Here is a 13,404-nt window from a genome sequence, read left to right as displayed (position 1 = left end):
AAAAGACTGCTATTTATACAACAGTCGCCACGCTTGCGAAAATGATACTATTTCACAAAGAAATAGCGGTCGCTTTCGGCTAGCCCAGTTAGTGGAAAATGAATCTCAGACATGATTTCAGTCATTCTTGATCTAGTCATTTTCTAGTGCAACCTACAATATCGTTTTAATCTAACCTTTCTTCTTATAAGTCTATCGACTTTATGCGTTTCTTAATTTTAATATTTTTCAAATAACTGGACGTTATCAGTATTTGAATACCTTAGGTTCACTCCGGTTAATTTTGCAAAACAAAGTTTTCGTTAGCTATAAAAGACAATCCAAGTTTTTTTTTTCACCCGATAAAGGTTCCTACATCAGAGAGTTTGTCTTATTCAACTTGTATACAAAATTGTTAATTACTAATATAAAATTTGCCTGTTTTATTTTGATAGTACGCCTTAAAAGATATAGTATAGCATCAAAATTAACAATTTCTTTTTGGTATAAATTCTTACTGAAAGTGAGTACTAAAAATGTATATACACATTTATTAAAATTATTCTAAAAGAATTGATAACTTATCATAGCATAAGATGACAATGGTATATAAACAACACCTAATGTAAGAAAATACAATAAGAATAAATTGCAATCGTAATATACAATTACATGTAAAATTCAATTCAAAATTACTGGTTAAAAACTTAATTTAATTAATATTTAAATAAAAGGATCATAGCAAAGCATATCCCAGTACATTACACCAAAATATAACACCAATAAAAATGATGTTGACAAATATAGTATCACAATAAAACCTATTGCTTACTAGAATTTGAGGTAATTTAGCCACTGACAAACCTTCTAAACCGAGTGAAATGCTGTGGAATACATCTACTGATAGCGAAGAGTTTCGACCAACATCACAAGCTCTCGCTAAACAGTTGGATTAAGAGCTCGGTACAAAAGGAAGTTATCCTAGAAACCGCATGCATCGTAAGAAGATTCCTGTCTCTGCAGCCCTGACCACTGGTTGAGTCATGGGATTCCGCAGCCGGTGGTGTTTTATTTTTATTATAATATGTTTTGTATACATTTTTTTTGGATATGAAATGTACTATATTAAAAATACGATTAATAAATGAATACGTAATATTTTAAATATTCATGACAATATGACTTTTTATTTATGAATATTTAACAATCGAAATGTGTCGTTATTTTCCATTATTTCACACAATAAATGATTCCACAACAAATCACTGCAACACCTTATATACAATCACATGGATATACTTTCATGTGTTAATATAAGCCCACACTACGGTTTTATTATATAAAATCAGTCTATTTTTAGCGCTACCGAATGTCAATATCCAATTATGTACAAAGATATTGTCCAGCCAAAGTTAAATAGCCTTTATAAATGTATGATTATACTGTTAGAGATATGTGTTCCGACTAAAAATTATTAGGCTTATTGTATATCGCACATTGATACTTCACGTTTCCCCCATAATGCAGGTCACACACGTTAGGTTTTACTTGTCATGCAAAATCTAACGTGTGTTACCTAAATTACACAATACAATTATTCATATACAATAGATATCTCAACTTTTATAATTAAAACTTATGAAAGATAAATTGTAAATTTTTTTTTTGATAATTTAGTGGTATAAATACGATAATCAATGTCTGCAAAAATGTGAACTTTTCACTATAAGCATCAAAAAAACTGTTTAATTTTTATTTATGTTTGTATAAAAACATATTTATTGCACAGAAGTAAGCATTTCTAATTTTTTAGTATAATCATATTTTTAAAAACATTCAGCCTTAAATCACAATCTCGATCAGCTACATGCAACAAATTACATATTTCAATACGCATTACTTTACCAATGGAATATATCATTAAAAAACTAAAAAACAACGTTATGTTACACTTCATACATATTTTAACGACTGACAGTTTACATATAAAAGATAGCCGTCCACTGTCGTTTGTCTTCAATAACATTAAAACCTGATTCAAAGGATTTTAAAAGGCAAATTCAGAATTATTCAACATGCTGAAACATTGAAAAAATCCCAGTCACGGTAGATCGAAAGATTTTTGGACTAGATAGGTGATGTTGAAAAAACAATATTAATCTAAAAATAAATATATAAAATCTAATTGTGTACAAATTGTTACATCTAAAAAGGAAATAATCCTTAACCGACATCCTAATTTTTTTTTTATATTTTCTTATTTTTGTAATTTTATTTAAAGATTTTTGGATAGTATAAAGGTGTAATTTTTTTGTTTGTTTTTAGAATAAAAAAGCAATACAATTTAAATTTAAAATAGTGGTATGAGGTAGAATAATTATATGTTTATACACATATTGAATGTGTGAAGTGTTACACAACACGATTCTATTAGAAAACATAATAATTGCACTAAAAACATTTTACTAATTGTGAATGTATTTATGGGATGTCAAATGTCTACTTAATTAAGCTGCTAATATCATCCTAGGTTCATAACTAACTTGCTTGCTGTACTGTACTATGGAAAAATGGGACATCCTATTAACATATAAAACGTGCACGATCATTTAAAAATTGCATTAAAACACACACATATAATATTATATATACAAAATCAAAACAATATATAGAAGCTAAATCTGTATAAAAAGTTACCTTTACGCGTCCTCATGTGTTTGAGAAATTTTGATCGTTATTGATAAAAACTGGACTTAATAGAAAGATAATGCAGTTAACCGTGGGTTTCTAAGACCGAAATCTCCGTTAAAAACATATTGTCATCTATGTTTTGCCAATGAAGGGGATGACGATATACAGAGATTTCAATGTCAGAAACCCATGGTTAGTTTCTTAAATATCCTCGTTTAATAACCGTTTAAATTCTCGTAAAACATAAATGTCAGAAATGACATTTTTATATACAACTATTCAACAGTGGCAACCCATCGCGTACGATATAAAAATTCTCAAACACGTCGCCGTTATTCTCAACAAACGCGTCTTAAGATCTATAAATATTACAAAGAATGTAAACAGAAAATAAATATCAAGATATAGGTTACAGATCTATTAATGATTTGATGTCAAATTATAAAGGATAACTGTTTCAATTTAAAAAAAAACAACAAACAATTAAATTGGCCGACATACAAGTCAGAAACAGATCTGTCAACATGTATACAGATGATATTTTTTATATTAAATATGATATATTTATTATTTAACAAGTCATCTCAGAAAAGGTTTTAATTTAATTAATTTTCGGTATCAATTATTTAGATACGATTTTGTTTTGATCACTTGCACAAAATGCGATAACCTTTGCCGATGACGTCATAGGGTGGGGCAAATAAAGTTCACCTTGTGAAATAATTGTAAAACATTAACTTTAAATAATAATAATCAAAGTATTCCTGCGGATACGGGAACATTATATTACGCGGGATACTTGATTTTACGGACAGACGATAATAACAATTTTTTTTTAATTGGATAAAAAAATTACGAAAATAATTGACATACTATTTTGTATATCAACTATTTGCGTAAAATAGGGTATGGGTGATATCCCACAAAACCCTATGTATAAAAACAACACACTTGCAACCGATTACAAGCAAAATTGAGAAGAATAGCTGCAATTTTAGCTTTATATCACAGTAAAATAGCTTTACAAAAATAAAAATCCCCACTAAGATTTAGTTTACGATATGCTCAATAATATTAAAACGATAAACGGAATAGCCTTAACAAAACTTAAATCTACGTAGTTGGTAACAAAACAATATCACTACAACGAATGTCCCTACTACTGTAAAGTGTAAAGTTTTACTACAATAAATGCTCCAATGTGATATTTACTCGAATATAAAACTACGAGGTAGGGTCGGAATCCTTTACACGCCTTAAAGGAATTACATGGAATTCTTTTAGTCACCGCATACTAGCCAGCCAATGTCGTCGAAAATCTGAGGAAAACGATATTATGTAGACACACTTGTTGATTTTTGACATCAAAATATCTGTATAAATATATTGTCATCCCTGTCATTATCTTTGACAAAACAGAGATAACAATATGTTTTAAACAGGGATTTTGATCTCAGAAACCCACGGTGACATTAACTGAAGTATACTTCAAATAAGTTTAATAGACCTAAAAGGTTGGTAATTGTAAAGTATTGGAGAGATGTCACAAGATTTGTATTCTTCTTAGTTAAAATGTTATAAGGTCAGTTAAAATGTTTTTAGTAACAAAACTAGCTGTCGCCCGCAACTCCGTCCGCGCCGAATTAAAATAAATTTTATTAGTAGACTATATGTTATTCCAGATTATGTCCTACATCTGTCCATCTGTCCGAGAACCATGCAGCCGTTATGGAGATACCTTTAAACATTCATACATACAAACATTCGCGTTTATGATATTAGAAAAATGGACCGACCTTTTGGGAGTAATTACAGTTTGATGTGATCCGCAGTTGCGATGTTAGCCAATGTCTTCTTGATCCGTAGTGCCGTGAGCCGCGCCGCCGGATTCTGGTACCAGCATTCCTTCATCACCTTCGATATCGCTGACAATACCTAAAAAAAACATTTACTTATAACATTTCTAATTATTCACAATACGAATAGCTTATTATTAAACTGAGGGAAACTGATAAATTGATATGTGTCTTATATTCTATAAATAGGGGTATCATGACGTGTTAGAACTCTTGACCAGTGAACTATAACCTAATAGGCATGAAATAGATTAGACATTTTCTTCGATAAATACCAGAGTTCTAATTCTAGTCCTCTTCAGAAAGACAGAAAGGCAAAGATTATTAAAAGGTAAGGATAATATAAGAAAAGAAATATCAATAACTTTAGAAGTAGTCAGACATTTACTTACAATATCCGAATGCCATCTATTGGGAACGTTGGGTCTCCTTTTCTCCAAGCAAACGACGCGTCTCATATCATCAAGGCTTGGGTCTGGAGGTACACAATCGTAATACGGCGGTTGATATTCATCCGGCATTATACCACATCTACGTGCCATCTCCCACAAAACTAAACCAAAGGAATACACATCCGATCGTTTGTATGGATCAAATTGCCTAGAATCCATACTCTCGTCCAAAACCTGGAATATAAGATATGTATATCAAAATAACATGCATTTTTGTACTATTTATAGATCAACTTCTGACTTTATGACTATTAGCTGTTGCTTACGACTACGTCCGCGCTGAATTAGAAAACATAATTAGTTGACCATGTGTTCTTCCAACTACGTTCTACATGTATGCCAAATTACATCGAGATCCATTCAGCCGTTCTGGAGATGCCTTCAAACAAACATCCATCCATCTAAACATTCGGATTTATAATATTAGTAAGAAGTAAGATTTTGATAATAAGATAATATTCTTTGAAGATTTACATACCTCTGGTGCCATGTAACGTTTAGTGCCAACTCTATTAGTTGAGGGTATATCCACAGAGTCACTCGCTACATTATGTCTCACCGCCAAACCGAGATCGCCGATCACACATGTCAAATTACTTTTCACGAGAATATTCTTCGACTTTAAATCCCTGTGCGCTATAGCTGGTTTGCCTGAAAATAAATTACCAATAGAAAAATAAATAAGCGAAAATGGTAGACATGATTTGTTGAATAATAATGGCAGAAAAAGTTATAATACCTTTAGTGCCAACAATATCCATATGAAGATGGGCCAATCCTGTTGCAATCGACAACGACATCTTAATCAAAGTATTGGAGTCAATAGTGCGCGATGTAAGGAAGTCAAAAAGCGAACCGTTCTCATGGTAATCTGTTATTAGCCATAGTTGCGTCCATGTTCCATTATCTAAAATACAAATTATATTTTAATTGATAGGACTGACCAACTAACAGAATAAGTAGCGGATGTTTAGTTTGACCTATTTTTAAGAGAGGTAGCACTATGGATTTCTTTCTCTATTAGGTAGAATATTTATAAAAAACGCTAACCTTTGTTGTCCGCAGCGATGAAACCAAGGATATTTTCATGTCGCAACATTACAGTTTGATATATTTCTGCCTCACGGAACCATGAGCATTCTTCTCGTGATGAAAATATTTTGACCGCAACATTCTCCCCCCTCCAGCGACCCCGCCATACCTCACCGAAGCGCCCCTTACCAATAATGTCCACTAGTTGTATCTGTCTCGCAATCGATCGTTGTACAAGTAAGGGTAAACCTACAAAAAATTACAATAATTGGTAACGTGCCTAAAATCCTGTACGTAGTATTTCAGATGGTTTTATCAGATTGAATTTTTTTTCTATGAATATTTAGCTAAGGAGGCTGAATAAAGGCTTATCATGGTTGAAAAAAAGGAGTCTGTTCAGACGATGTAACCTATTGCTATGCTATTTTAAAAATATTAGCTACGATTACTTTTGTACAAGAGACATGGGACAAAATTATGCAAAAACGTATCTATGTTGAATTCAATCGAAAAAAAATTCTTTGTACGTCATAGATCCTCTTTAAATGCTGAAAAGATAAACGTGTCATTGAAATAAGATCTCATGAAATTTAAATAGGGGCCAAGAAATTTCAAATCCGGCACACGTGTCTCTATCGATTCGTCTAACTTGTAAAAATAGAGCACGTTTTGAAACTTATCGAACAAACTCACAACTACAAAACCGGGAGTAACAAAATTCTTACCGACATTGGATTATAAAATACAGATGAAAGTATTGCAAAAACAATTAGTTCAGTTTCCAAAATATAAACTTACTTAAATTCAAAGATTCTACAGTACAATGTTTAGTTTTAGACAGAGACAATACATTAGAATTGCGTATGTCTCTCTTTCTGCAATTTTCTTCTAAGTCTATGTTTTTAGGAATTGATAAAATGGTATCATACAAATGAAAGACTCACCTGATCCAGATCCGGAGGTCGTAAGTTCAATCATGTCTCGTATAGTAGCGGTGATCGGATGTCGCGTCTCGCACAGAGACTCCTCGGTTGGGTAAAGCGGACGGGAGCCTCTCTCCTTCACGTTGCTTGATCGCTTCGCCCACCAGAAGCTTATAGCCGCGCACACACCGAGCACCATCAGACCCATAAGCCACGGCACCACTTGCCATGCCGTCGCTGACGTACCCGTGTCTTTGGTTCAGAATAACAATTATCACACCTCATTTTGTGCAAAGCTTTTTAAAAAAGCATTTATACATAAATCTGATTGTGTAATACGCTCAGATATCATAAAACATAAATTTATCTACGTCAAACCCTTCACCAGTTAACATTACCATGAAAAGCACAAATTTTTGAATGTATGATATTTAAGGGTATGAAAAAAAATGCGTCCAATCGTAAAATCGTCCAAAGAACGTATACTCTTTAGGGCCACTTTGTAGTATGGATATATTATGGATTCGTTATTTAAAGATTATTTTCTCCAATGATAAGACATCTGTCAGTAAGGTGTAAAGTAATCGACAGAGTTTATTGTATGAATGTAGCTTTGTACAATCCTTAGCACCGATATACTCTTAGAGTAAAACTTACTAGAACACATTCATCGGTAGCGTGTAAATATGTCATAATCAGCATAATAACAAATATATACGAACAAAGCAAGCTTCATGCAGCAAATAAACAAACAAAAAGCAAGTACATTATTAATCAATTTTATTGTACATTTTATTGAATAAGTTATTTACAGTTCAATCATTGCAATTATGTAGTTCCATCACCTCTATATCACTTCATAACCTTATCAGTTATGAATTTCAAATGATTCAAACCTCTTGTTTCTATAATAGTGCATGTTTAAATAAAAGCAAGTTTAAAAAACTGTTAGAAAGTGATTGTAGTAGTATTGCATGCAATTAGTATTAATATAGAAAAGCTAAACGATATTAAAATACCGGCTTATGATCACGTATAAATGTTGACTTGTGGAACATTCCATGATCGCTGTATCGTCGAATGACATGAGGTCGTGAGGTCTACGCAATCATCTCACTATATTATATACTCGTTTTCCAGTCGCTGCTTCCATTCTTTCTTCTATATTTACTTAACATAATAATAATTAATTAATTTTATTGATTTCGATTTATCTAACCAAGTAATGATTCATAACAACGTTTATTCCTACCATTATAACTCCTATATATCTTGTTCAAATATTCATTCGTTAGTACAATATTCTTTTATTATTCACTCACGTTCAAATATGTATCTAATTTTTATACGTTGTAGATGACACTTGCAAGTTTTTCCTACTTTAAAACAATTTTTGGGTGACCTAAGTAATCAAGTAGGTATTGACGAAACTGATAATTTAATGTATTACATTATCAGTGTGGCCAATTTAAAAATAAAGTTTAAATATTTCCCAATCATAACATTTTCATGCAATTTTATAATGCACTCATTGTACTTTTTTTATTTGTTAAAATCCCAGTTTGTATGATCGATTAAGGTATTTAATTAGAGCGCGAGAACGAGCATGTCGAGTAAATGTTGCTTACGCAGACGTCACATAACAAAGCTACCCTGACAGGCTCCCTGACGGTGACACATTCCCAACGTGTTCCGTACCTGTAAAGATGTCAACATTACAGAAGTCCGTGTCGCAGCAAAACATATCGGCGCTTTCGGCTTCGCGACACCAAATAGGCCTATCCCCTGGAGGGAATATCGTTTCTTGGGGCCAACATCTACATCACAAATCAGAGCGTTAGGCAATCGAAATAACGCGTTGAACTAATATACTAATACGGTGATCAATGCCGGTCTACGGAGAAGAAAACTTAGTAATATTAGAACAAAAACATAATCGTAGGTATATTAGCCATGCGGGACTGCTGGGGTCTGATATTATTGGGTATCAGTGGCAGGAAGCTAGAGTGCTCAACTTAGTGAGACATCGAGGGCACTACCGCCACGTCGCTCCTACCTGCCGGCTTCTTATGGATCTCCAGGCGCAGGTCGCGATTGCACATGTCATGTGACTTACAACACTCTATCACCACCGATTCATTTCTAGTTCTCGTCGTGGAGCAACTGAAGGGGTGCTCGATGGGTATCAGTGATTTCAACTCGATACAGCTGCGCCGCAAGTGGAACCAGCAGACATTACGTTTTAGTAGGTTAAAGCGAAACCAATGCACACTCGGCAAATAGTCTTTGTTAACATTACGGCACATCATTCAAAACATACGAATTAATTATAACCGGCCTACGGTCGAAGCCGTCGCCTTTATCGCTTAGTAGGTACATATTCAAATCACTAAACCATAAGCGATATTTGTTAGAATATTGGCATCTCAACACAAAACTTACTGGAAGAAGTGGCAATGCAATTATATTCTAATAGTACATCAAACAAACTCAAAATTTGCATTGTCAAGTAGGTATCACACACCCACAAGTGCAGAACATCTTACCCAGGATTGAGGTATGTACCACTGTGTTTAATATTTCTTGGGAAATCTCATCAGAATTGCAGTAATCTTTAAAACAGCAATAATATCTTGGCTGCGTGCATATGATTGGAAAGCCTTCTCGATACAAGGCTTGGCTCGTGTTCATACACCTTAAGGCCAGCACTCTATAACTAATTGTTTCATAAAATTGATTAAAAATGTTGCAAAATATTCAATTTTATTTTGAAGCCATTAGAATGCACATTTGTGTTGAATATTTGCCAATTGTTGAGGGACTATTCTATCAATAATGCATCACAACCATTTAGAGGAACACTCAAATAAATATGCACCTCTGCAGTACCTTTTCAATATCAGTGTTTTTATTTCGTACTTACTAGTGAGTTTGTTTTATCAAGTTTTGAAGATATTGTTAGATGTATTTATTAAAATATTGTCATGAAAACATTAAAAAAACGTAAAAAAATACTAACAAAACAGAAATTATGCAACAACACTGAGAAGCTTACTTACTGGTATGAATATTTCTGTATTCCATGTTCCAATGTTGTTGATGCATAGCAGAATCCGTCTGTCTCGCATGTTGAGTTAGGGCAGCTGGGACTATCACTGTTGCAATAACACTTCAGACCTGCAAATTTATTACCTCAAATTATATTTAAAATGAGAAAGTTTTTTGTTGGTTGTCTGTAGCATATAGGGTAAAGACCTTGATTCATACATTTATGTGATGTTCTTTTGTTGCAGGAAACCGCTGTAACGGAAACTGCATATCTCTACAAAGAAATTCAGGGATGTTTGTGAAGTCAACCAATCCGCACTGGGCTAGCATGTAACTACAACCTAACCAAACTAACCCCTAATTTATTATTGAGCTCCTTAGTGGTGATATACTGAAGAAAGTTCTTTAATATAACTTTAACTATAAAATAGATATTACATGTGATTGACAAAGAACTGTAGATGAATAAACAGTAGCTTTCTAGTACCCTAAATATTTATCTATACTAATATTAAGAAAGATTCTACTAATAGTTTGTTTTCGGTAAATAGTCTCAAGACTATTGAATATTCTTTCATATTGATAGTTCTTTCATTGTTGGGAAGTCAGACTAAACCCACGTGATATATATGCTATATTTATTACTACAATTGCTAGTTATACTACAAATGTCAATATTCATTTAACCAATACTTCTCTTTAAATAACAATGTTGTAATAGAAATGTTTATGGGACTAATTTTAAACAACGATATTTATAATATTAAATGTTGACATGAAGTAGCCATAGTCAAAAGATAATAATAAATTAAACAAAGGCATTATTTGTGCTAATAAATAATCATAGTTTGCTAAAAACTCGGTAATAACCGCACAATATTCTATCTGGTTATATAATATTTAAACAGAAAAATTAGATAACCATTTTAAGGTGCTTGCATTTAAAATCAAAATCACATAGGGATATATTCAGCGGTTGTTTTTCATATAACACATTGTATCATGTACAAATTGTTATTGAAAGTTTTTGTACAAAACAAAATAACTCAAGACTATTTATGTGTTATCACTGCTGATGTCATAGAATTATTATTGAATAATTCATAAACATTAAATACATTGTTTGTTATAAATTTTTTTATTTTTATCATTTGTTTAATTTTTTTTTTGTTGAAGACTGCAGGTACAGTATGCAGTCATACAATATATTTATCAATAACTAGCATTTGTCAGTGACTTTGTCCGTGATGTATAATATAAAATATCTAGTTATAAATATAGCTTATATCATCTGGAGATAGTGTAGTTTCCCGACAGCGAAATAGTTTTTTAATTTTTTTTTAGATGTTAGTGGGGGCCTTCTCAATACAAACAAACAATCAAATCATTTCTCATTACACATATTCTTTCTTCCTCCCAAAGAGACATCAAACAAACATGGTTTATGGTCAGTTTATGAATAACATTTAAGACAAGTTGACACCTTATAAATGTGGAAACAATTGTCATTTTTAAATTAATATTTTTTAAGACATCTTGCATACTATTGTAACAGTAAAATTCACATTCCCGTAGTATAGTCTATACACAAAATGTATGACAATGACCTTATAAACAAACAGTTACAACATCATTTATAGCGCTCAAGTCATAGAAACCCAAATATAAAATTTCAAGTCTCTAAAATTTGTGTCTATGCTGTGAAAAAATATAAATAAGAGCTAAGACCGCCCTTTTTAGATCTTATAAGTATAAATTTGTTAAAAGTCTAAAGGCTGTGGTTAATTATTTCTGCTAAAAACAATTTATCTCAATTTTCATGAAATTCATCCAATGTAATTTGCTTCATACAAACTTTGGACCCTCATTTTGGACCTTAGGGGATGAATTTCGTAAAATTCTTTCTAAGTGATGCTAACTTAGTAAAAGATTTTTTGAAAGATTTCTAATCAAAATTTCGAATTTTTGACCCAGACATATAGACTGAGGGCTAATAGTTGAGTCAGTCAGTTTACTGTTTTATATATTTATTTAAAAATATAATATATAAATAAATATATATATATATATATATATATATATATATATATATATAATATTATATTGTAGAGGCAGTACTATCTTAATATGTAAATAAAAAAAAGTTATCCAAAACTTATTACATATTTTGTTAACTAAAATGTAGCAAGGTCAGATCTGGCCACCTCATATCAGTGAATACTTCAAATCTGACCGAAAACAGTAATAATGCATTGCTTTAAAATGAATAAACCATTAGTTGAAAACAATCCCATTTGTGAATATTTTATAACAACTGAATTTGATTCACATGTGTTTGATGTCTGAATAAATTTATTCACTTTATTCGTTGTTTTTTAGCAGCTTACCTGACTATGAAACTGAAATTGACAGATGTCAAATGTGACCTACTAAATTGTTCCACCTGTAAGTTTACTTGTTAACTCAAGTTATTAATAACAGAGGCCATCTTTATGTATTTTATGAATTAATCAATAAAAAATATTTCAACTTAGGGCACATGGAAGGTTAACCTGGTTATAAAAATTTATTATATATATATATAAGTTCAAAGTTTATTATATATAATAATAAAAATAAATAAAATAACTTTGAATAATATTTTAATATTTTTAATATATTTTTATTGATATTATGTAAGCGAAACTGTTTAATTATGAATTTGATTCTATCATCAATGAAACACTAAAGTTGATAGGCAAAATATTAAACTAAAAAATATTCTATTATTTGAATCTAAAAGAAGGCACAATGTAACACAACTATATGTTTTCTTATAGAAATAAATAATTTATTGAAGTTCTGGTAAAAGTTTAGGTGGTAATAGTAAATAAAAATACTTTATCATAAAATGTGCTATTCAATTAAAATAGGAAATTTGTAGTTAAACTATCTTTTTACAACTTTTGTTTAATTGATGAATTTTATCTATAATACACTCGTGAAATCTTTTGAAAATTAAATTGTAGTAAGCAAATAACTTACCATTGACAAGGTCCAGCTCCCGCCACACGATAGTTATCAAAAGTAACAGCCATTTCTTTTGATGAAAAGTATCCATCGTCACATTATTAAATACAACCATTGCAAATTAAAGTCCCAATACAACTAAACACTTGTTATTGACACTCAAATAGCACGGCCATTGTAGTGTTCGCATAATAAATGACATTTTTACATTAAATGTAAATATTCGTGCATAAAGCAATAAATCTGGATACTAAAAATATATCGAAAGTACTTCGAAGTAGACTCAAAAGAAAATCAATGTAATATATTAAAAATAAAGTTCCCTCCGACCTATGATAGATTAAATAGATTCATTCGCGTGAGGGAACGTCACAGATAAAAATTTAAATAGTATGTTGCCATGAATTATGTCAT

General features: G+C 31.5%; 1 protein-coding gene across 3 annotated transcripts; it reads right to left on the bottom strand.

Annotated features, from left to right (window-relative positions):
- Positions 1-3,019: 3,019 nt before the first annotated feature.
- babo (TGF-beta receptor type-1 babo) lies at positions 3,020-13,344 on the bottom strand. 3 transcript variants are annotated; one of them, XM_013323858.1, is made up of 10 exons: positions 13,006-13,344; positions 9,993-10,110; positions 8,990-9,141; positions 6,955-7,185; positions 6,029-6,259; positions 5,718-5,885; positions 5,457-5,629; positions 4,919-5,152; positions 4,467-4,605; positions 3,020-3,989 (listed from the first exon to the last, which is right to left on the bottom strand). In XM_013323858.1, the coding sequence occupies exons 1-9, from the start codon at positions 13,103-13,105 to the stop codon at positions 4,480-4,482; spliced, it is 1,533 nt and encodes a 510-aa protein (XP_013179312.1). In that variant the 5' UTR covers positions 13,106-13,344; the 3' UTR covers positions 3,020-3,989; positions 4,467-4,479. The 3 variants fall into 3 exon arrangements, with proteins under 3 accessions (XP_013179312.1, XP_013179313.1, XP_013179314.1); XM_013323859.1 differs by lacking the exon at positions 8,990-9,141 and adding an exon at positions 8,632-8,750 and having other exon boundaries at positions 13,006-13,343; XM_013323860.1 differs by lacking the exons at positions 8,990-9,141; positions 13,006-13,344 and having other exon boundaries at positions 9,993-10,066.
- Between the last annotated feature and the right edge of the window lie 60 nt (positions 13,345-13,404).

The sequence above is a fragment of the Papilio xuthus genome, unplaced genomic scaffold (assembly GCF_000836235.2).
Source record: "Papilio xuthus unplaced genomic scaffold, Pxut_1.1 DF825017.1, whole genome shotgun sequence".
Lineage (NCBI taxonomy): Eukaryota > Metazoa > Arthropoda > Insecta > Lepidoptera > Papilionidae > Papilio > Papilio xuthus.
Note: the sequence above shows the minus strand (reverse complement) of the source record. Positions and strands in the feature narration are given on the sequence as shown.

Bases quoted from the DNA above. Each gene is read 5' to 3' on its own strand.
- babo (XM_013323858.1), bottom strand. From the start codon at position 13,105: ATGGTTGTATTTAATAATGTGACGATGGATACTTTTCATCAAAAGAAA. The intron at 10,111-13,005 runs GTAAGTTATTTG...ATAAATTTGCAG, and splicing joins GGAGCTGGACCTTGTCAATG to GTCTGAAGTGTTATTGCAAC. The intron at 7,186-8,989 runs GTAGGAGCGACG...TCTGAACCAAAG, and splicing joins GATCCATAAGAAGCCGGCAG to ACACGGGTACGTCAGCGACG.